This window comes from Syngnathoides biaculeatus, chromosome 11 (assembly GCF_019802595.1).
Source record: "Syngnathoides biaculeatus isolate LvHL_M chromosome 11, ASM1980259v1, whole genome shotgun sequence".
Lineage (NCBI taxonomy): Eukaryota > Metazoa > Chordata > Actinopteri > Syngnathiformes > Syngnathidae > Syngnathoides > Syngnathoides biaculeatus.
Genome location: NC_084650.1, coordinates 7,645,455 through 7,670,454, shown reverse-complemented (window position 1 = coordinate 7,670,454; position 25,000 = coordinate 7,645,455). Strand labels below are relative to the sequence as shown.

The window sequence follows — 25,000 nt, the reverse complement described above, 5'->3', positions numbered from 1 at the left end:
AATGCATCTGTGGTACTCTTTCTAGGCATGAAACCATACTGTTGCTCGCAGATACTTTCTTCTGTCCTGAGTCTAGCCTCCACTACTCTTTCCCATAACTTAATTGTGTGGCTCATCAACTTTATTCCTCTATAGTTCCCACAGCTTTGAACATCGCCTTTGTTCTTAAAAATGGGGACTAGCCTTCTTTTCAGCCATTTGTCTCGCATCTTCTCTCCTGATAGTATTCGATTGATTAAGTTGGTCAAAATCTCCACAGCCACCTCACCAAATTGCTTTGATACCTCCACTGGTATGTCATCAGGACCAGCTGTCTTTCCATTTTTCATCCTTTGTAGTGCCTTTCTGACTTCCCCCTGAGTAATCATTGCCACTTCCTGGTCCTTCACACTTGCCTCTTCAACTCCTCCTTCTCTCTCGTTTTCTTCATTCATCAACTTCTCAAAGTATTCTTTCCATCTATTTAGCACACGACTAGCACCAGTCAACACATTTCCATCTCTATCCTTAATCACCCTTACCTGCTGCACATCCTTCCCATCTCTATCCCTCTGTCTGGCCAACCTGTAGAGATCCTTTTCTCCTTCTTTCGTGTCCAACCTGGTGTACATGTCTTCATATGCCTCTTGTTTAGCCTTTGCCACCTCACCTTTGCCCTACGTCGCATCTCAATGTACTCCTTTCGCCTCTCCTCAGTCCTCTCAGTATCCCACTTCTTCTTCGCTAATCTCTTTCCTTGTATGACTCCTTGTATTTTGGGGTTCCACCACCAAGTCTCCTTCTCCCCTTTCCTACCAAAAGACACACCAAGTACTCTCCTGCCTATCTCTCTGATTACCTTGGCTGTCGTTGTCCAGTCTTCCGCGAGCTTCTGCTGTCCATCGAGAGCCTGTCTTACCTCTTTCCGAAAGGTCGCACAACATTCTTCCTTTCTCAGTGTCATGATCCTGCTGCTCCAGCACGAGCTGTGCGGGTGTCTGCGCAGGTGCGCTGATTGGAGGGTGCACACTGCGCCTCATTCGGCCTGATTATGCTGTGGATTTATATGACCCCGATGACAACTGGCCGGGGCCAGTTCGTTTGATCTTCATGTCCCATTCGTGTGCTCTGGTATCCCTGATCGAACCTGGGTGTACCGACCTTCGTCCGTTCTCCGACCAACCTTGTAAGCCTGACTCCTTCGTTACTTCTGCCTGCTTTGATTGTTCTCCTGTGTACCGACTCCTGCCTGTCCGCTCACCTGCTCTCTTCGCCCGACGTCCCAACTACCGCTGCTGCACCGGACTGCCTGCTCGATCCCCTACCTCTGCATATAATAAACGTGTCTCTTCTTGAACTACTTTGCGTCTTCTGAGTTCCTGCATTTGGGTCCTACTCTCGTTCCGATGGGTCGTGATACTCAGCTTCCACCACATGGTTCTCTGCTCTACCTTTGTCTTCTTAATCTTCCTACCCTCCACCAGAGTCATCCTACACACTACCATCCTATGCTGTCGAGCTACACTCTCCCCTACCACTACTTTACAGTCAGTAACCTCCTTCAGATTACATCGTCTGCACAAAATATAATCCACCTGCGTGCTTCTAACTCCGCTCTTGTAGTTCACTATATGTTCCTCCCTCTTCTGGAAATAAGTGTTCACTACAGCCATCTCCATCCTTTTTGCAAAGTCCACCACCATCTGTCCCTCAAAGTTCCTTTCCTGGATGCTGTACTTACCTATCACTTCTTCATCGCCCCTGTTTCCTTTCCTAATATGTCCATTACAATCTGCACCAATCACAACCCTCTCGCTGTCTGGGATGCTCAGAACTACTTCATCTAGTTCCTTCCAGAATTTCTCTTTCAACTCTAGGTCACATCCTACCTGTGGGGCGTAGCCGCTAACCACATTATACATAACACCCTCAATTTCAAATTTTAGTGTCATCACTCGATCTGATACTCTTTTCACCTCCAAGACATTCTTAGCCAGCTCTTCCTTTACAATAACCCCGACTCCATTTTTCTTCCCATCTACTCCGTAGAAGAATAATTTATACCCTGCTCCTAAACTTCTAGCCTCACTACCTTTCCACCTGCTTTCTTGGATGCACAGAATATCAACCTTTCTCCTAATCATCATGTCAACCAACTCCTGAGCTTTTCCTGTCATAGTCCCAACATTCAAAGTCCCTACACTCAGTTGTAGGATCTGTGCATTCCTCTTTTTCTTCTGACGCTGGATCCGGTTTCCTCCTCTTCTTTGTCTTCGACCACAGTAGCTGAATTTCAACCGACGCCTTGCAGGTTAGCAGTGCCGGGGGCGGGCGTTGTTAACCCGGGCCACGACCAATCCGGTATGTGTCACGTCCCATCGGAACGAGAGGTAGGACCCAAATGCAGGAACTCGGAAGACGCAAGGTAGTTCAAGAAGAGACACGTTTATTGTATGCAGAGTTCGGGGATCGAGCAGGCAGTCCGGTGCACGGGGAATCAAAGCAGGCAGAAGTGTCAAGGAGTCAGGCTTACAAGGTTGGTCAGAGAACGGACGGAGGTCGGTACACCAGGTTCAGTCAGGAGTACGAGAGTGTTGGAACGGGACATAAAGCTCAACGAACTGGCGGCCGACCAGTCGTCACCGGGTCCTATCTATACAGGGGATGATCAGCCCGCATGAGGAGCAGGTGTGCGCCTCCCAATCAGCGCAGCCGCGTGGGCACCTGCACAGCTCATGCTGAAGCAGCAGGATCATGACAGTATGGGATTCTTTAGATGAACGCTCATATTTGTTTGGCACAGTTTTCACGCCGGATGCCCTTTCTGACGCAACCCTCTGCATTTATCCGGGCTTGGGACCGGCCTACAGATTGCACTGGTTTGTGCCCCCATAGGGCTGCATTGGCTGGGTCCTATATATACTGGGGTTAATTGTCAGCGATGAGGCATAGGTGTCCGCCTCCTAATCAAGGGGACCTGCACAGCCAGGGCTGGACCGGTAGGACCATGACAGTACACCCCCCCCCCCCCTTTAACGGCCAACTCCAGACAATAAAACGGTACGGAATCCAAGAACGTTCCTCCGAGCCATACCCCTCCCAATCCATCAGGTATTGAACCCCCCTCCCTCTACAACGAGATAAACACACAGCATAAAAGTCGGCTATTTCCCAGGTCCGCTCGCACCGTCTCACCACTGCCAATGCGGATAGCACCACGGAGTCGGTGGCCACAGATGGAAACAGAGAGGGAGGGTAACCATGAACGATGTAGAATGGAGCCATACGTATGGAGTTGGAAGGCAAGGAGTTGTGGGCATACTCCACCCAACCAAGGTGCTGGCTCCAAGTGCTGTGATCATGCGATGCTAGACAGTGTAGACCGGTCTCCAGGTCCTGCTTTATACTTTCTGTTTGGCCATTGGACTCCGGGTGATGACCTGAAGTGAGGCTTACTTTTGCCCCGTTGAGGGTGCAGAACTCCTTCCAGAATCGAGATAGATAGAGGGAGGAACATATAGTGAACTACAAGAGTGGAGGTAGAAGCACGCAGGTGGATTATATTTTGTGCAGACGATGTAATCTGAAGTAGGTTACTGACTGTAAAGTAGTGGTAGGGGAGAGTGTAGCTCGACAGCATAGGATGGTAGTGTGTAGGATGACTCTGGTGGTGGGTAGGAAGATTAAGAAGACAAAGGTAAAGCAGAGAACCATGTGGTGGAAGCTGAGAAAGTAAGAATGTTGTGCGGCCTTTCGGAAAGAGGTAAAACAGGCTCTCGATGGACAGCAGAAGCTCCCGGAAGACTGGACTACGACAGCCAAGGTGATCAGAGAGACAGCCAGGAAAGTACTTGGTGTGTTTTTTGGTAGGAAAGGGGAGAAGGAGACTTGGTGGTGGAACCCCAAAATACAAGGAGTCATACAAGGAAAGAGATTAGCGGAGAAGAAGTGGGATACTGAGAGGACTGAGGAGAGGCGAAAGGAGTACATCGAGATGCGACGTAGGGCAAAAGTAGAGGTGGCAAAGGCTAAACAAGAGGCATATGAAGACATGTACACAAGGTTGGACACGAAAGAAGGAGAAAAGAATCTCTACAGGTTGGCCAGACAGAGGGATAGAGACAGGAAGGATGTGCAGAAGGTAAAGGTGATGAAGGATAGAGATGGAAATGTGTTGACTGATGCCGGTAGTGTGCTAAATAGATGGAAAGAATACTTTGAGAAGTTGATGAATGAAGAAAATGAGAGAGAAGGAAGAGTTGAAGAGGCAAGTGTGAAGGACCAGGAAGTGGCAATGATTACCAACGGGGAAGTCAGAAAGGCACTACAAAGGATGAAAAATGGAAAGGCAGTTGGTCCTGATGACATACCTGTAGAAGTATGGAAGCAATTTGGTGAGATGGCTGTGGAGTTTTTGACCAACTTATTCAACAGAATTCTAGCGGGCGAAAAGATGCCTGAAGAATGGAGGAAAAGTGTTCTAGTTCCCATTTTTAAGAACAAAGGGGATGTTCAGAGCTGTGGGAATTATAGAGGAATAAAGTTGATGAGCCACACAATGAAGTTATGGGAAAGAGTCGTGGAGGCTGTACTCAGGACAGAAGTAAGTATCTGCGAGCAACAGTATGGTTTCATGCCTAGAAAGAGTACCACAGATGCATTATTTGCCTTGAGGATGCTAGTGGAAAAGTACAGAGAAGGTCAGAAGGAGCTACCTTGTGTCTTTGTGGATCTAGAGAAAGCCTATGACAGAGTACCAAGAGAGGAACTGTGGTACTGCATGCGTAAGTCTGGTGTGGCAGAGAAGTATGTTAAAATAGTACAGGACATGTATGATGGCAGCAAAACAATGGTGAGGTGTGCCTTAGGTGTGACAGAGGAATTTAAGGTGGAGGTGGGACTGCATCAGGGATCAGCTCTGAGCCCCTTCCTGTTTGCAGTGGTAATGGATAGGGTGACAGATGAGGTTAGACTGGAATCCCCTTGGACCATGATGTTCGCAAATGATATTGTTATATGCAGTGAAAGCAGGGAGCATGCAGAGGAACAATTAGAAAGATGGAGACATGCACTGAAAGGAGAAGAATGAAGATTAGCCGAAGTAAAACAGTATATGTGCCTGAATGAGAAAAGTGGAGGGGGAGAGTGAGGCTACAGGGAGAAGAGATAGCAAGGGTGGACGACTTCAAATATTTAGGGTCAACAATCCAGAGCAATGGTGAGTGTGGTCAGGAAGTGAAAAAACGGGTCCAAGCAGGTTGGAACAGCTGGCGAAAGGTGCCTGGTGTGTTATGTGACAGAAGATTCTCTGCTAGGATGAAGGGCAAAGTTTACAAAACAGTGGTGAGGCCGGCCATGATGTACGGATTAGAGACGGTGGCACTGAAGAAACAACAGGAAGCAGAACTGGAGGTGGCAGAAATGAAGATGTTGAGGTTCTTGGTCGCAGTGATAGGATTAGAAATGAGCTCATTAGAGGGACAGCCAAAGTTGGATGTTTTGGAGACAAGATTCGAGAGAGCAGACTTCGATGGTTTGGACATGTTCAGAGGCGAGAGAGTGTGTATATTGGTAGAAGGATGCTGAGGACGGAGCTCCCAGGCAAAAGAGCGAGAGGAAGACCAAAGAGAAGGTTTATGGATGTGGTGAGGGAAGACATGAGGGCAGTTGGGCTGAGAGAGGAAGATGCAGGAGATCGGCTCAGATGGCAAAAGATGACAAGCCGAAAGGAAAAGGAGAAGAAGATTATTATTATTACTATATTATTATTACTGTATTATTATTGTGGGACAGCAATTTGCACGAATTTGGTAGAATGGCTGAGCTATCCTATTCTATTCCTAATTCAGCTGACTTGGGACGATAGACGAGATAGACACTGAACTGGTAACCACCCAATCGTAGGGCAGATAAACACAAACACAGACACACAACCATTCAAACTCACATTCACACTGACGTAGAATTTAGTTTAGTTTAGCATGCTTTTGAAATGTGGGAGGAAACAGTGCTACGCAGCGAAAAGCTACGCAAGCATGGAGACAACATACAAACGCCACCAAAAGGTTGTCGCTCCATTTCATTTTAACCCATGAACTCTCAACTGTGAGATGTTTTGTAAAAACCAGTGTGCCACCCACAATTTAAAAAAGATCAAAATACACGATGTGTGTGTGTGTGAATGTGTATATATAAATGTAGGAACAATTGTGATCATAATTATCAGACATTTGCTTCCAATAAAGAATTGCTTTGCTCTGCCCTAGATAACGTGGCAGCCTCCTAGTAGGAGATAGCAAGAACAAAAACATCTAATCATCAGAACTGTTAGAACCAGGAGCACCTGCTGCCTGTTAAAGAAATGAAGAGTTTGTTTTCAAAACGAGACATAGGCATTTTTTTCAGATATACGAAACTCGCGCCAAAATTATCCAGCTCCGAATGGATAATTTTGGCGCGAGTTTCGTAAATCTTAAAAAAATGCCCACGTCTCGTTTTGAAAACAAACTCTTCAAATGATGACCACACATGTATTCAGCAATCATCCACACATGCACACGCACATAAACAAACATGTACACTTTGTTTCAAACTGTTTTGCTTGTCGTCTCCTTTTTGTAACATCCATGGAAATAAGGGGCGTCTTAAAACCAAATAAATAGAGGTGCTGAGGAGAGGATAATCAGAGAGTGCAGTGGTGAATTGAACGAGGGAGTTCCTCTCCTCTCTCCTCGCGAGACTTGAACTGGTGTCTTTGCTTCCTTTTTTGTCCTGTTTAATGAATGTCTGATTGGTGAACCTGACATTTACTTGGTCCTTCGAGCCGGATCTCAAGATACCTGAGGTTTCCAGGGGCCGAGTCGACATCCAGGCAAAGACCGTGGCCATGGCACTTGAGACCCTTTCCGGGACTGGGCCTCGACTTTGCGCCTGGAGGCTGAGGGTTGACGAGAAGCCGAAGGAAGTGAAGACATCTCTGGAGAGTAGGAAACTCCAACACTCATGAGGAATGAGTGAATGCGCGTCTGGGTGACTGCGGCAGAACCAAACCTCGAGAATACTAGTCACTATCTAGTAGACTAATAAGTCTATAAAACTGAGAAAAGGGCAAGGTGTCTCCTGTACGTGAGCTCAGTGAAACGTGTGCATGTGTAAAAGTGTGAGTGGAGGTTCGCTGCCTCATTTGAACAGGAAATTGAGTGACAACTGTTCGAGGATGCAGAGGTAAGAATTCTCCGCCACTTGTGGTAGAAGCTTGAGAATTACCTCAAACGGAACGTAATTGTCACCCTGTTCAGGGGGAATCAGTATAGTCACCCTAGGTGAACCACTGACTCCAACAGGGGAAAAACAAATAGCAAAATAGTTGATAAATAGCAAAATAGTTGAAACACAACATCTAAAAAAAAAACAATGATGTGTCAGGACGAGAAGTTTGTAGAAAGCAAATGTCCTACTAAAACAAAACATCTAAATTTGTGGATAACACAATATGACTTTGCTGGCCAGCTCAACATACACACAAAAAATATATAGAGTTAACCTGCAGGATAAAATAATAATCCCCCCCCCCCAAAAAAAAAAAAAAACCAACAACAATAAAAAAGGCTGGACTCAAGATGATGTGAAAACGGCCATAAAAGGTATCACATCTCATAAAGTTGATGTAACATAATTTGTCCATGGAATGCAAGACTTGAGAAAATCTTACCACTTAAATGGTGTGGAAGTACAATAAATTTGGATGACAGCAAAGTACTTTCTCACAGCAGGAGGGAATTTGAGGGTTAATATCACGCACCTCTGCTAGATTTAGAAAAAAAACACAAATTGTTCTGCCATTGGAAGAGCAAAATAAAATAACAATAAACCATTTGAAGAATATATAATTGGAATGACTGCATGTTTTAAAGCAAACAGAGGCATTCCTGAAGATCACACTACAGGGAGTGTGTATGAAGGGCAATTAAAAAAATGCTCTTCATGCAAATTCAAATAATCCTATAAAACAATGGATTGAAAAAACATTGGGTTGACAAACCGACTGGGAGCCTGTAACATTACATTAGCCAAGCACGACACGCAGAAAGAGTGCTACAAAATAAGAAAAAGAAAGTTGACACCTTTCTGACAGAGGAAGGAGAAATTTATGGAACTTTATGCGAAACATTTAATAATTGTGGCCACAGATGAGAGCAGTCATCTCCCCATCAAAAATGTCACAACTGTCATGCTCCTGGATTCCAGCCAGGGCTGGGCGTGGCCAGCTAATCAGTAGGTGCACACCTGCGCCTCATGACCACTGATTAGACCCAGTACATATAGGACCCGGGGGACGACAAATACTCCGCTAGATCGTTGCTCTTCATGCCTCGTTCCCGCACTCCTGCTTTCCCGACTTCTGATCTCCGTGCACCGACCCACGCCTGTCCACTGACCACCCTCGTAAGCCCATTCGTACTGGTACTACGGATTGTTTGGACTGTCTACCTGATCTCAGACCTCGGACCGAATAAAGGTTTCCTCTCTACTGTCTGCTGTCTCTGGAGTCGTGCATTTGGGTCCACCCTTGAGCCCCGCATCGTGACAGAACGATCTAGCCAGAACATGGACCCAGCCGACTCTGAAGCCATTCGCCGCGCGCTGCAAGTGCAGGGCAAACGCCTGGGTGAGCAAGAGGCTGCTCTCCAGGGTATGACTCACCAGATCCAGGAGCTCTGCGCCCAGCTGGATCCGTGGCTAGCCTCCCAAGCTAGCGCGGCCGCTCCTGTGCCTCCCCGTGCCGCCATCACTCCGCTCTCTCGACCAGAGCGGTTCTCAGGCGACTCCGGTAACGTCAAGCCCTTCCTGGCGCAGTGCGATCTCCACTTTGAGCTGCAAGCGTCCACTTTTCCCACGGACCGCTCCCGGATCGCCTTCGTCATTTCCCACATGACAGGGAGGGCGGAGGCATGGGCCACCTCCGAGTGGAGCCGTAACTTGGAGACCTGCCACTCACGCTTCGTCTGCGCGCTCACCCAGGTGTTCCAGTACGCGGCTCCGGAACGCCAGGCGGCGTACTCGCTCATGACAATTCGCCAGGGACGTCGCCGCGTGTCCGACTACGCCATTGAGTTCCGGATTCGGGCTGCCGAGAGCCGTTGGAATGAGGAAGCCCTCCATGACGCGTTTTACGAGGGACTGTCCCCACAGATCTTCCGCCTTCGCTTAACTCCCTCATCGCATTGGCCCTCAAGGTGGACCAGCGCCTCACCGTGCAGACACAGATGGAGGGCCTGAGGGAGGAGGAGAGGGAGAGTCGCAGTCCGCTTGCTTCCGCTTCCCGGCCATCCGTGTTGTTGGCTTCATCGGAATCCATGCAAGTGGAGGGGCTTGGCGGCTCAGCGGAGGAGCGCTTACGTCGGCGACGAGAGGGACGCTGTTTTTACTGCGGGCGTTTGGGACCCTTGATCGCCCGCTGCCCGACTCGACCAGGGCACTCTGACATCAGGATCTCTACTCCGGTGAGTGTGCGGTACACCGCGGCGGGGTCAGGGAGGTCCCTTCTTCACCTCACCTTGGGAACGGACTCCCGTTCATGCACTGTGACGGCTTTCATAGATTCTGGGTCGGAGGCAAACCTGATAAATCCCCGCGTGGTCGAAGAGCTGGGGGCAGCAACCTTCCCCACGCAACGGTTTCGTCACGCGTATGCCGCCAACGGCAATTTCCTTTGTCGGGTCACACATCGCACTCAGACGCTACGTATGAGCTTTCCGGATGCTCACTCGGAGCGTATTAGCTTCCATGCCTTCAACGCACGTAGTAGCGACATCATCTTGGGCAGCCCGTGGCTCAAAGAACATAATCCGCACATAGATTGGACCACGGGTCAGATCAAGACTTGGGGAGAGGACTGTCTCAGTCGCTGTTTCGCTGTCCGGAAAGACAGGGGTATTCAAGTCGCGCCGGTTCGGCTAACAGAACCTAGTACCGCCCCGGACCTGACCGAGGTGCCCTCCTGCTACCATGACCTACGGGAGGTCTTCTCTGAATCTAAGGCAAAGTCTCTGCCGCCACATCGCTCATACGACTGCGCGATTGAACTCCTGCCAGGCACCTCTCCTCCCAGAGGGAAACTGTTCTCGTTAACAGGACCAGAGCATCAAGCCATGAGGGACTACATCGAGGACTCGCTGGCAGCCGGACTCATTCGCCCCTCATCCTCACCAGCCGGTGCGGGGTTTTTTTTGTCAAGAAGAAGGACTCCACGCTGCGACCCTGCGTCGACTACCGAGGACTGAACGACATCACAGTCAAGAACAGGTACCCTTTGCCGCTTATCTCTACAGCATTCGAACTCCTCCAGGGAGCCCGGATCTTCACCAAGCTCGACTTGCGCAGCGCTTACCATCTGGTGCGGATTCGGGAAGGGGATGAGTGGAAGACGGCGTTCAACACCCCCACAGGGCACTATGAGTATCTTGTGATGCCTTTTGGACTGACAAACGCCCCGGTCGTCTTCCAAAACTTCATTAACGACGTGCTTCGGGAGTTTCTGAACAGATCTGTCTTTGTATACCTGGATGACATTCTCATCTTTTCAGCAGACCTAACCTCTCACATTCAACAAGTCAGAGAGGTGCTCCGGCGTCTGCAGCAGCACCAATTATACGTGAATATGGATAAGTGTGAGTTCCATCGGGCATCCGTGTCCTTCCTGGGCTTCGTCCTGGCTGAGGGAGAGATACGGATGGACCCCGGGAAGGTCGACGCGGTGCTGCGGTGGCCTACCCCCACCAACAGGAGGGACGTGCAGAGGTTTTTGGGATTTGCCAATTTCTATAGGAAATTCATAAGGAACTTCAGTTCCGTGGCCGCTCCTCTGCATTCGCTCACCTCGCCACATACCACCTTCGACTGGTCCGGGACCTGCCAGGAGGCCTTCAGCAGGCTCAAGGCAAGTTTCACTACTGCACCCGTTCTCATTGTTCCGGACCCAGATAACCAGTTTGTGGTGGAGGTGGATGCATCGAATTCAGGAATCGGAGCAGTCTTGTCGCAGAGGAGTCCCAGGGATGGAAGGATCCACCCGTGCGCGTTCCTGTCTAGGAAGTTGACCCCGGCAGAGAGGAACTACGACGTGGGAGATAGGGAACTGCTGGCGGTCAAGAGCGCGTTGGAGGAGTGGCGGCACTGGCTGGAGGGCTCGCAAGTACCGTTCGTTGTCTTCACGGACCATAAGAACCTTGAATACCTGAAGTCTGCGAAGAGGTTGAACGCCCGTCAGGCCAGGTGGGCCCTATTTTTCACCCGCTTCCACTTTAAGGTGTCTTTCCGCCCAGGCTCCAAAAACGGCAAGCCGGATGCACTCTCGCGGATCCACGAGGGAGGGCGCACGGATTCAGACGCCGCTACTATCCTGCCAGCGGGGTGCTTCGTGTCCGGTTTCACCTGGGCGATCGAGTCGCGGGTGAAGGAGGCCCTGGGAGAGACACCGCCACCCGCGGATTGTCCGTCGGGCCGCCTTTTCGTCATCCCATCTCTGCGGGGAGACGTCATCAACTGGGCCCATACCAACAAGACGGTCTGCCACCCGGGTATGGCGAAGACTCGTTCAGTGGTCGAACAAAGGTTCTGGTGGCCTAACCTCAGCAAGGACGTAAGGGAGTTCGTCAACGCCTGCCCGGTGTGTGCTGCCAATAAGACTTCCCGCCTACGGCCTGTTGGTGAGTTGCAACCCCTGTCCATCCCCTTTCATCCGTGGTCACACATCGCGCTGGACTTCGTCACCGGCTTGCCGCCTTCACAAGGGAACACAGTGGTGCTGTCCGTAGTGGACCGTTTCTCCAAGATGGTCCATTTCCGCCGCTTCCGAAGATCCCGTCGGCCAAGCAGACAGCCCAGTTGGTATTAGACGAGGTCGTCCGTTACGACGGCCTACCCCAGGACATCGTTTCGGACAGGGGTCCGCAATTCAGCGCCCGTTTCTGGAAGGAGTTCTGCAACCTCATCGGCGCTTCAGCGAGTCGGACATCGGGTCATCACCCAGAGTCTAATGGCCAGACTGAGAGGATTAACCAGGAATTAGAGACCGGTCTTCGATGTCTGGCATCCAGGGACCAGAGCACGTGGAGCCAGCACATCAAGTGGGTGGAGTATGCCCACAATTCTCTACCCTCCGCTTCAACAGGTATGGCTCCACTCCATGTCGTGCATGGCTACCCTCCATCCCTGTTTCCTCCACTGGTCACAGACTCCGCAGTTCCGTCAGCCCTGGCCGTGGTGCGACGCTGCAAATGGACCTGGGAAGCAGCTCGGAGGACACTGCTGCGCATGAGCAGCGCCTACAAGGCCGCAGCAGACCGCAAGAGAAGGGCCGCACCAGAGCTCAGAGTGGGACAGCGAGTGTGGCTCTCCACCAAAGATCTCCCGCTGCGGACGGAATCCCGCAAACTTGCTCCCAGGTTCGTTGGCCCGTTCCCGGTTTCCAAGGTTATTAACCCGGTCGCCGTCTCGCTGAAACTGCCCAGGTCGATGAGGGTGCACCCTACGTTCCACGTCAGCAGACTTCGCCCGAATCGCACGTCGTTGCTGGCTCCTCCGCTCAAGTCCCCCCCGCCCCCCCGCATGGTCGACGGTGGGTTGGTGTATACTGTGCGCCGGTTGCTGTCTTCCCGCCGCAGAGGAAGGGGGGTCCAGTACCCGGTGGACTGGGAGGGATATGGCCCGGAGGAGCGCTCTTGGATCCCCTCCCGCTTCGTCGTGGACCGCTCCCTCATCAGGGACTTTCACGCGGCTCACCCTGATGCTCCTGGGCCGTCCAGAGCCGGCCGTTGAGGGGGGGGGGGTACTGTCATGCTCCTGGATTCCAGCCAGGGCTGGGCGTGGCCAGCTAATCAGTAGGTGCACACCTGCGCCTCATGACCACTGATTAGACCCAGTACATATAGGACCCGGGGGACGACAAATACTCCGCTAGATCGTTGCTCTTCATGCCTCGTTCCCGCACTCCTGCTTTCCCGACTTCTGATCTCCGTGCACCGACCCACGCCTGTCCACTGACCATCCTCGTAAGCCCATTCGTACTGGTACTACGGATTGTTTGGACTGTCTACCTGATCTCAGACCTCGGACCAAATAAAGGTTTCCTCTCTACTGTCTGCTGTCTCTGGAGTCGTGCATTTGGGTCCACCCTTGAGCCCCGCATCGTGACAACAACTAATGCTCCCAAAATGCAACGTTTTAATTTGCCCCGTACGTTTTTTGGGAAGAGATGGCTTGCTGAAACTAGGACTGGGCTTAATTCCCTCTCTGACAGGAAAAATAGAAGTAAAAAGAAAAAAAAGGAATTACTGGGAGGACAGTTAAATATCTTACAAAATAGGAATCCAGCGCTCTATTATTACACCTTAGATATTCCAAACAAACCTCCCACAAGAGCAGGAGATTTCTTGCTGCAAACAGCTCAAGACGTGATTGAACAACCACAAAATGACCTAGGAAGTGACTCATTGCACGTGACAATGTAGTATAAGATAAACGTATAACAGCCCACACCAGACAAAATCATGATTATCTGTACTCAGATGGTATATCAGTCGTGGTGACAGGAACAAGACTGACTGACAAACTAAATGTACTACACAAGGAATGGACACCACCACACACGTCATTACAACAGGAGTGGGAGAGTTTGGGACAATTAGCTTTGGTAGTACGAAATGTTCCTGATTGGACAGAAAAAGAACCAAATTTGGATTGGGACGACTGAACTGTACAGACAATATCTTATTGGACAGTCTTAAACAATCTGAGACCAGATGCTACTGTATTCACGGTGGGATCACAACCTACACAGACAATACTGGAAAAATAGAGGAATAGCGACAACTACAGGGAACACAGTGACACATGCAGAGCTACTACAAAATTTGCTCATAGCAGTTCAATTACCAAAAGAAATAGCCATATGTAAATGTGCAGTACACACATCAAATGCAGACAAAAAAATCATTAGGAAATGGATTTACAGATAAAACAGCAAAAGAAGCAGCAGCCAAAATCTTTATGGGATTAGCTGACCATGTAACCAATGAAGACATACTTTGAGATGATGTGTTAAACAAAATGCAACAACAAAGCTTACCAGCAGAACTAAAAATGTGGAAAAAATAAGGTACTACATGACAAAATGGGAATTATGTCAGCAGAGATACAAAAAAAAATTCTACCAAAAACATTTTTTTAAGTGGGCAGCAATCTTGAGCCTTGGGAAGTCTCAGGTCTCAACAGGGCGAATGGTAGCCCTGGTACAAAGGCATTACATGATCCATGGATTTAACTTGTATGCAAAAAACTTTTTTTGTAGGGCTTGTTTGATCTGTGTACGACATAATCCACAAGGGAATGTGCATCCAAAACATGGTCAGTTTCCTCAAGATACACATCCATTCATCCCTCCATCCATTTTCTTAGCTGCTTATCCTCACAAGGGTCGCGGGGAGGGCTGGAGCCTATCCCAGCTGTCAACGGGCAGGAGGCAAGGTACACCCTGACCTGGTTGCCAGCAAATTGCAGGTCACATGGAGACAAACAGCCGCACTCACAATCACACCTTGGGGCAATTTGGACACAATAATAGATTTAGTCTAACGATACATACATTACAAGCACGTAAGGGTCTCATTCCATTCAAAACACTGTTTGGGAGACCATACAAATTACCAATATTTTGCACACAATGAGAGATAGACGAATGATGAGGAAACAAAAACACAATAAGATTCCTTTCAGGAGTTATTAAGAACCCCAAACAGCTTTAAAAAATTGCAAAAAGGGGTACTTGAGTTCATTTGTTCATTGTAGGAAAGTTATTGCTTTTGAAACCATTGTTAACACAAGCAAAACTAATTTGTTTTTATTGGTCACTTGTAAAATAGCTGTTCTCATTCCCACTGCCAAGGTCGCTGTAGTCCGGTTCCACATGGGAGTGAGACTGCTGTCATAATGGTGACTAAACAGTTAAATTTTGCTGTTGGGTGTTGGATGAAAACGCTATCCGTTATTTTCATTTTTCTGTTCGAGTGGTACCTGTGGGACCCACTCAAAGTCCCACCCCCCAAAAAAATGAAAAATAAAATAAAATAAAAACAAAACAAATCGGATAACTACATACAAAAAATGTGTCCAAAAGATTGTAGTGTTTGCGCAGATCCAGATATAATACCAATCCTATTAATTGATAACGAATGCAAAAAAAAAAAAAGTTGGGGGATTCTGTGTATCCATTCACTTCTCTTGAAAAACAAAAAAAAAATGTTTTCTAATGGTGTGTCACTAGGAAATTTCACATGCATCAATTTGATAGGACTAGAAACAAATTGGGAATTTTATCAGCATTGATGTGTGAAGCCATTTTTGTGCCACTGTCATGGTGGTGCGGCAGTAACTGTCTTTTTGATTTTTTTTTTACGCCGGATGCCTTTCCTGACGCAACCCTTCTGCATTTATTTGGAGAGAGAGCTGGAGCCAATCCCAGCTAACTTCGGGCAGCGGCAGACTACACGCCGAACTGGTTGCCAGCCAATCGCAGTGCAGATGTCGACACCATCACTGAGCGGGAATCGATCCCACGCTGCCTTCACTCAATATGTCCCTCTGAGGGAAACCCGAACTACAACGTGGCCCGCAAGAGAAATGAGTTTGACATCCCTGCACTACACCATCAAAAAAAAAAAAAAAAAAAAAAATGTAACATGTTACTGTGCTTTCATAACCTTATTACTGCCATTAGTTTATTCATCCTATGTCTGTTTATGAATTCACATCTACTGTACATGCAGTTTTATCCGAACACTGGCATAGACAGAGCAAGAGCTGAATGACATGGACAAAATAGCAGAAAGAAACACGTGGATACCTTACACACTGTAAAAGGTCATCTCACCTGAGTCACCCAAGGGGAAAGGAGAGCAAAGACCAGCATACGGTGGGTGCAGATTTATAGTATCTGAAAATACCTTAAGGCTGGTGAAGATTTAAAAGAGACTTGACTCATTTAGGGGTGACTTGGTCGACATCACTTCAAAATGGCTAAATAATATGATAGCATGTTGGGCTGCAACATTGACAGCCGTAATGATATTTTTGTTCATATGCTACTTTTGGACATCTGTAAAGCTGACAAAAATACATAACAACAGAACCAATAATTATACTCAGTCAACTATGCCTACCACACATAAGATAAAGAGGTGCAACCTCATTTTAAATAACTGGTAAACAACTATGCGGGAGGCATGAGGCATGAGAGGAGGACTCCATGTGTGCCTCCCAGTGAATCAGTTCAGCACTTTTTCAATTCCTTGGCAGAGTCTATTTGCTGGGGATTCCATCTATGGGCTTATGCTAAATGAAACCCCCACTTTCTTCTCACCATTTGCCAATTTAATGCTACCTTAAACCCGAATGCCATACAAAAGAGTACGTATACTATAGAGTATTTTTACCGAAAAAGCCCGAGGAACATTTTTTCATTATTATGATTATCTTTTTTTACAAATAGAATAGAAACAAAACTGGTTGTTATTAATGTAGAATGCAGCTAACAAGGTAAACTTTCGTTACATCACATGCATGGGCCCTAGGCCACTAATGCGTGTCATTCCAACAGATATCCCAACACAATGTACCCTGGAGGTAATGACTAAAACAACTCCTAACACCACTTGTCAGAAATGGAAAAATGTTTATCCAACAACTAAGGCAGTAAATGATAAACTGATATTTTCTACGAATGTTGCATTGGCTAATTTCTCCTGTGTTAGCTTTACAGGGACAGATTTTAAGGTGGAAAATCTCAACAAAACATGGTGTCATGATATCCATCTGCAAACTGCCCCACTGCTCCCATGCAGCTATTTATTGTGGTGGTGTGTTGGTCAAAAGTTGTATGACACACTGATAAATGCAGCAGGAGCGTGTGCACTGGTATCACTGCTCTTATCTGTGACTGTGTTTCCATCCAAAGCAGAGGATATACAATTGGCCGCATCCATCTTTGGACCTCCCCTTGGGTTCTCCCGAAGGCGAAGGTCCTCTTGGAAAGATGGAGATCTGACATACATTGATGCAAATGGCATCCCAACTGCATACCAGATGAGTATAAATTGGTTAACGAGATTGCTGCAGGATGGGAATCCATCTTGTTCTGGATAACTCTGAATAAAAACGTTGACAGAATCAACTACATACATTACAATATACAGAAACTAGGTAATTATACGGAAGCAGGCTTTATTGCCATAAGGGAACAACCAGCTGCAACCTCACTCATGACGTTCCAGAACCGCATAGCGGTCGACATGCTCCTGGCCGAGAAGGGTGGCGACTGCTCAATGTTCCGTGACCAGTGTTGTTTATTCCAAGTATCACAGCACCTGATGGGTCACGCACAAGAGCCATTAAAGCCCTCCGCACCCTGAACCACAATATGAAGGAGCACTCTGGTGTAAACACATCAGCCAGGTCTGAGTGGTGGGAAAAAAGTTTGGCAAATCTAAAAAAATTGGTGTTCTCTGTCCGAGTTTCTATCGCTGTTTGCAGCTATTCTTGCATTGTGTGGATGTTGTTGTATTCCCTGCATAAAGGCATCACTTAACCAACTTATAACCACTGCCATTGCCCTGACAAATTTAAAAATTGGCAGAAATATATCCACTATTGGTACAACAGACTAATGACAGTGATATTGTTGACCACGATTATGACTTCTCTTCCAGACCTGTTCTCTGATCCAGAAGATTACAAGTAATTAGTGCTATATTTTCCTCCGAGTGTAAGCCGAAAGGGTGATCTATTAGATGATTTAAGGATTTAAGCAAATGTAGGATAAACAGGAGGATAATATCAAAATAATTGTAAATAGTATTAAGTAACTGCTTCTGACTGCAATGAAGAAATGCTTTGCTCTGCTCCAATTCAGTTACTGTCTCTGCCTGCAATGAAGAATGCTTTGCTCTGCTCTAGAAAACGTGGTAGCAAATGTAGGATAAACAGGGGGGAAATGTAGGAATAATTGTGATCATAATTATCATATATTTGCTTCCAATAAAGAAATGCTTTGCTCTGCCCTATATAACGTGGCAGCCTCCTAGCAGGAGATAGCAAGAACAAAAACATCTAATCATCAGAACTGTTCGAACTGCTGCCTGTTAAAGAAATGATGACCACACTAGTATTCAGCAATCTTCCACACATGCACACGCACATAAACAAACATGTACACCTTGTTTCAAACTGTTTTGCTTGTCGTCTCCTTTTTGTAACATCCATGTAAATAAGGGACGTCTTAAAACTAAATAAATAGAGGTGCTGAGGAGAGGATAATCAGAGAGTGCAGTGAAGCAGGAAACGGACCGAGACAGGCAACTGCTCCGGACGAGAACCTCCCACGCCATGGTTGCGAGACAACCAGGGATTGGTTGCCACCGAGGCTTGGTCAGGAGGCAGCCATGGATTGGTCACCAACAAGGCCAGGTCATGAAGCGGCTGGGAGCCATCAGGAGCGAAGAGGATGATGGAGAGAAAGACCAGAGCCATGACCGCCACCATCACAGCCCTCCCCAAGTCTCTCCAGCTCCGGGGTGGCTCACCAGAACTCCCCAGCTCCTGTCACCATCGAGACAGGGGCGTGGGACGGCCGCGGATCGGTCGCCGCTGGTACTCCTGGACAGGAACATGAGACGGCTGGGTAACTGTTGCCACCTCCTGGACAGGATAGTGAGATGGCGGCAGTAGTGGCATCACCACCTCCTCCTGGACGGGAACGTGAGAAGGCAGCGTCAGTGTCACCTCCTCCTGGACAGCAACGTGAGAAGGCGGCGGCAGCGCCACCATCGCCACCATCGCCACCTCCTCCTGGACAGCAACATGAAAAGGCGGCAGCCTCATCGCCACCTCCTGGATGGGAACGTGAGAAGGCAGCGGCGCCATCGCCACCTCCTGGACGGGAACGTGAGGCGGCGGCGACATCACCACCTCCTTCTGGACGGGAACGTGAGAGGCTAGCGGCGCCATCGCCACCTCCTGGACGGCAATGTGAGGCAGCGGCGACATCATTCTCACCACCTCCTCCTGGACGGGAATGTGAGAAGGCGGCACCAGCGCAACCATCGCCACCTCCTCCTGGACAGCAACATGAGACGGCGGCGGCACCATCACCACCTCCTGGACGGGAACGTATGGGCGTGCCCGTCGCCGCTGGAGCAGGAACGGGGGGGGAGACCGCGGACCGGTCGCCAACGACGCAGGAGTGTGGAGCGGTCGCCACCGGTACTCCTGGGCACGGACGAGAAGCGGCTGCGAAAACGTCACCACCGCCAGGACAGCAACATGAGGCGGCGGCGGATCGGTCTCCACTGCCACTTGAGCTCTGCTCGGAACAGCCAAAATTTTGACTTGGGAATGGCGAGGAAGCGGATCCGTTGCCACAGCTATGTGGGAATGGTGAGGAGACGGATCCGTTTCCACGGCGACGTGAACGAGAGTAGGCAGAGAGTCAGTCGAAACTGACACGTGGGGGTGTCTCGGGAGCGGGTCAGTTCCAACTGCCGCGTGAGCATGAGTCCGTAACGAGTCCGTCGAAACTGTAAAGTGGGCATGGCGCGGTAGCGGATCCGTTTCCACAGCGACGTGAACGAGAGGAGGCCCTGTAGCTCAGCGGTAAGAGCACTGGTTTGGTAAACCAGGGGTTGTGGGTTCGTATCCCACTGGGGCCTCCACTTCCTGAGAAGGGTTGCGTCAGGAAGGGCATCCAGCGTAAAAAATTGTGCCAAACATATATGGGCGTTCATCTGAGACGACACGCTGTGGCGACCCCGAAAGGGACAAGCCGAAAGATACTTACTTACTTACTTTAATCTAGATGCTGCTTGTCTCCAGTCTCCCATGCAGAGTGTATACCACTGTAATGTTTTGCATATTGGACCTGCTGGAGCCTCTATCATAGGCACGATTGTAAAGCAAAGCAAATTTATTTGTATAGCGCATTTCATACACGAGGTAACGCAATGTGCTTTACATGATTAAAGGCATTTAAAAACAAAGAGATAAAACATTTAAAACGGGATAAAAACAATATAAATGACAAACACAATATTTTAAAAAAGCAATTAAAACCGCATACAGTGCAAGTAATATGATAAAAAAAGTGGATATATTCTAAAAAGCCTGAGAAAAAAAGAGTTTTCGACCTTGTAATGTTTGTTTGCTTGTTATATAATATAATATAATGTAATATAATGTAATATAATATAATATAATATAATATCCATCCATTTTCTTTACCATTTATCCTCATGAGGGTCGCGGGGAGTGCTGGAGCCAATCCCAGCTGTCAACGGGCAGGAGGCGGGGTACACCCTGAACTGGTTGCAAGTCAATCGCAGGGCACTCGCATCCACATATCAAATACAACTTTTCTCAGCTCTATCTTCTTTTCCTCATGGGCTCCTTGATGCCCTCAACGTCACATGCCACCTTACCAGCACCGGGTAGTTTCCTGGTCCCGTTCCAACGTCCATCACCATCACCATCATTAAATGCTCAGTGCGCCTTTCTCTGTTCAGCTCTTTAAGTTCCATGAGCCCTTATCTAATATGTCGCTTACATCTTTCATAGTCTCTTACATTTATATTTAGATTATATTTACATCGTCTCTGTCATTGTCCCATAACTTCATCGTCAGTTTGTCTGAATCGCGAATTTTACCCAAGTTCTGCTTTTGCCATTATTTTTTATGCGCGCTTCCATTCTTTATCTTGTTTCTTTTTGTCAACATTAAGCATCATTTGCTGCTCAATTTCAATGTATATTTAATGTTTAGTTGGATTATATTCAGCACATTCATGATCAAATTCACCATCCATGATTATTTCTTTAATTTAGTGGTCACTCTTCTTCGACTAAACGCAGCCAAATTCCTATCGCGCAACAAATTAACCTATACTATTTGGTTTTTTTGTATGCCCCTTGCGACGTCCCAGGCTCAAACCGACGGCAAACCCTCTGTTTTTAAGGGATCCCACCACCGTTAGGTGTAACAGGTGAACCTCACAGTGCAATTGTACGTCTACAATATACGTCAGCTACGACGTGATATACAACTTCTCTTATTCTCTGTATCTCTTATTCTCAATAATTCATATGAGGCATAAATAATCTGATACCAATGAATTCTCAAATTTAGGCAGTTCAATATGCAGAATTCGACAGTAAACAGGCTAAAAGGAACCATGAGTAAAACGTCGGAATGTTCCCGTTATTACCAGATAGATTTGGTTTAGTCATTATGATGCAGATATATTGTGTGATGCTCTTTATTTTATCATGTGATTCTCTTGTGATTCTCTTTCTTTTCCTTTCATACTTTTGTGATCTGGATCCTTCTGATAGTATACAAATGCTGCAAGTCCTCTTTATCTTTGCACTTGTGATCTGCTACAGCCACTGTCTGTCACTCATTTGTGCCCAGAATATTCTGTAAGTAAAAGCTTCACAGAAACTGTTCATCATCTCCAGCCTGTATTTGGATAAGCAACATTCTCAGTACCTGAAATTAAACCAGCATGCGGGGGAAAAAGCATCCTCCAACAATATATTTATATATATATGTACATATATCTGGTGGCATGGTGGTTCAGCTGGTAGAGTGTTGGCCTCACAGTTCTGAGGTCCCGGGTTCAATCCTGGACCTACCTGTGTGGAGTTTGCATGTTCTCCCCATGCCTGCGTGGCTTTCCTCCGGCACTCCGGTTTCCTCCCACATTCCAAAACCATGAAACATTAATTGGACACGCTAAAATTGCCCCTAGGTGTGATTGTGAGTGCGGCTACTTGTCTCAATGTGCCCTGTGATTGGCTAGCAACCAGTTCAGGGTATACCCCACCTCCTGCCCGTGTACAGCTGGGCTCGGGTCCAGCACTCCCGCGACCCTTGTGAGGATAACCGGCGAAGAAAATGGATGCATGGATGGATATATGTTTTCGAAAATGTTGTTTTCAGACAAGCACCAAAAAAATTGCTGTGCTTGAATAAAGGGCTATTGATGTGCCTTTGTAAATGTGCCTTTAGTAAAAAAGTAAGTTTCTTTCGGCTTGTCCCTTTCGGGGTCGCCACAGCGTGTCATCTCAGATGAACGCACATATGTTTGGCACAATTTTTACGCCGGATGCCCTTCCTGACGCAACCCTTCTCAGGGAGTGGAGTAAAACGATTAAAATGTTGGAAAAAATAATTGGACGAAGTACTTACGTGACTCCACAAGATAGCAGCACTGCAGCATCTGGAACAATGAGAAGAAGCAAAAACTACGGAAGCCTTCGTGTTTCAGATGGCAACAGAGAAGCCAAGTCTATTTGGTTTGGCCACGTCTCACGAGAAAAAAAAAATTAACACCCCCGAGAGATTAACATATTAATGGTTCGATAATGGTTTACATTGCAACATGCTGTTGAGGGAGTACTGCGGTGTGTTTCACTCACACGGATAAAACGATGACATTTGTTGTTGTATGTAAGTGTAACCGTGAGTTTATCCGATGTCAGAATGGGGTCATCTGGTTGTGGCGTTAGCTCACTTGACTATGAAGACATGATTGCAGACCGCGCACTGGCTCCTGTGACTCACAACCTTTTACCAGATTGCGAATTTGGGAAGCATTTTCAGCTGTTGATTCAGGAAGATGTAAGTTTTTTTTCATTATTTTTTTTAATTAAAGGAAAATACATATTCGTTCATGTCAAATCTTAGTTGCATTGTAACATCGTAGAAGCGCTGACTGGGTTAGCAATTTACACATTTTTCACAATGATTGTTTCTGCTTTGCAACCTCGATACAAATCAAGCGCTTGATTACTGGTTTGGCCCAATTTTGGTGTATGCTTTGCATATTTTCATGCTCCGTTAACTCACTTTTATAAAGGCCAATGAAGTTTGAAGTCCAGCGTTTATTTGTTTAATTTTTGAGCAGTTTTAGGTTTTCAGTTTGCTTTTTTTCCCTCTCTAAAACTGCATGGAAAACAAATGTATCTGCTTTCTTTCAGACAGAGTATTGAGACTGCAATGGATGAAAATCTCGAGATTCTGAAAGTCCCCGCTCGAAAGCCCGTCATATCAGGTGATTTTGACACACGGTCAGAGTACATACTCTGTTCATTCACTCCGGAAACACAAATGGGTTGCACAGTTAAACTTCGAAAATCAAAAGCCACAAAAGGTTTTCAATATTCAATTTGAAATCAATGTTTTATGTAAAAATATACAAACGGATTCGAAATAGTCATTGTATGAAGTGGCAACAAACGTCGTTAGACTTCAGCTCATTGTTTTGTTTTTCGATGGGTGTTTTTTTTGTTGGTGGGGAGTCAAAGTCAATTGATGGCAAAGACAATTTTTCAATGTTATGCCTTTCATGTTGTTTTACTTCCACTCAAAGATGGAAAATTTTGGCCGTTTCGAGTGAGCCTCTCAGATGAACTTAATATAAAAATGCCAATTTTTATCCTACTGCTGTCCCCAAAATAAAATAAATTTCCTCAGACTTCTGTTTGACCCAGTTTTGTATCTGCTTTGTCTATATTTGGCTCAGAGTGCTCTCTTTCCACTGATTGGTTGCCTCTGTGTAGAAGACCCAACCCTTACTACTTGTGAGAACACACATTTATGTTTCCAGCGCTGGCTCAGTGGGGGTGAATGTAGTGACACAGATAAACTTGAGAAAGGAACATCAGGAGGAAAATATCTGTAACTCTTAATTTGGTAAAATATAGGACCCTTAAGATTAATTTAATTAATTTGTTTTTATTCTGATTTTCAGAGATATCCAGATCATGCACTCCAGAAGAGGATAAGGTTTTTATTTTTTTTTTAAAAAGAAAGAAATGTGAAAAGCCATGAAGACATTTCAGTGTCGTTCACTAAAAACATGCATCTAGTATGCAATACCTCATTGTCAACAGTAGGATTACAAACATCAATATACCACTAGACGCTAATTTTGAATTCCCCTATTTTACAGAGGACATGCCTACCCAGTTCAGGAGAAGAAGATCTGAACAGTAATGGTACAGTGTGAATGAACATTTGTTCCATACACTTGCAAACCCAATCTAAAAGGAACCATGAGTAAAATTTATTCTTTATTCTGGGAGTGACTAATTAGGGCCCCGTAGCTCAGTGGTGAGAGCACCGGTTTGGTAAACCAGGGGTTGTGGGTTCAATGACACGGACTAATGAAGCAAAAAAAAACAAACAAAAAAAAACCTGCCATCATACATTCGTACAGTACTGTAGTGGGAAGCCGGATTGATAGAGTATAATGTGGCATCCCCAGCAAGACAACATGGACCTATGAAGCAAAAATAAAACGGCATTTACTCCTACTTTGCGGTTTTTCACTTTTCGTGGGTGGATATGGTACTAATTAACTGCAAAAAACGAGGGATTACTGTACATTAAAAATGTTTGATGGTAAGTGCTGAAATCTTGCAAATACTGCATTATTGAGCTATAACTTAAAACTCTTTTTCACCATCTCAGGCTGCAAATTGTTTTTGGGGTGGAGCTCAAACCGAGTCATGCTTGCATCAGTAAAGAACAGCATGAGTTGGCCCTGCTCAATTATTGAACTTGCAAACACCGTCAATGGCTATTAGATAGAATTGCTAGTTATTAAGTAGTCATAGCTTAGCCCTTTATAACGAGACTACATCGCGCATTTAGCCATCAAGCTATGCCTACAACCCGAAAACCATATATTCTCTCAAGTGTTTTGTGTTTCCTGTCAGTGGCTCACCCAGTGGTTCGATGGCAAATTGGACCTCTCAACTACAAAACGGCCTACCACTAGCAGCTAGGCTAGTATGAATTAGATGCTGAAGGACTTATCGAACAGCGTTTGCTCCATCCAATACTCCTCGGCCATGCTCCATGCACTGAAGCAAAAGTTAACCGTTTATTACGTTCACTAGCCCACGAGCT

General features: G+C 46.8%; 2 protein-coding genes across 15 annotated transcripts in view; one reads left to right on the top strand and one right to left on the bottom strand.

Annotated features, from left to right (window-relative positions):
* The window catches only part of LOC133509234 (synaptic defective enhancer 1-like), a 31,719-nt gene extending 9,082 nt beyond the window's left edge, over window positions 1–22,637 (bottom strand). The window contains exons 1-5 of one of the 4 annotated variants that reach the window (XR_009797274.1): window positions 22,504–22,637; window positions 22,274–22,304; window positions 19,087–19,393; window positions 18,615–19,005; window positions 18,379–18,510 (exon numbers count right to left, since the gene is read on the bottom strand). Coding sequence is in view for 1 of the 4 variants with exons in the window: in XM_061836109.1 (XP_061692093.1) it covers window positions 18,634–19,005; window positions 19,087–19,393; window positions 22,274–22,304; window positions 22,504–22,522 (729 nt within the window). In the remaining 3 variants the exon portion in view is untranslated. Of the gene's footprint in view, window positions 1–18,283; window positions 19,006–19,086; window positions 19,394–22,273; window positions 22,305–22,503 lie in introns of those variants that run through there. The other 3 variants (XR_009797275.1, XR_009797273.1, XM_061836109.1) reach the window with 3 other exon arrangements.
* The window catches only part of ccdc142 (coiled-coil domain containing 142), an 82,168-nt gene continuing 79,490 nt past the window's right edge, over window positions 22,323–25,000 (top strand). For 10 of the 11 annotated variants that reach the window (XR_009797268.1, XR_009797269.1, XR_009797270.1 and 7 more), the window contains exons 1-4: window positions 22,567–22,705; window positions 23,065–23,138; window positions 23,838–23,872; window positions 24,039–24,084. Coding sequence is in view for 8 of the 11 variants with exons in the window: in XM_061836061.1 (XP_061692045.1) it covers window positions 23,084–23,138; window positions 23,838–23,872; window positions 24,039–24,084 (136 nt within the window). In the remaining 3 variants the exon portion in view is untranslated. Of the gene's footprint in view, window positions 22,535–22,566; window positions 22,706–23,064; window positions 23,139–23,837; window positions 23,873–24,038; window positions 24,085–25,000 lie in introns of those variants that run through there. The other variant, XM_061836057.1, reaches the window with a different exon arrangement.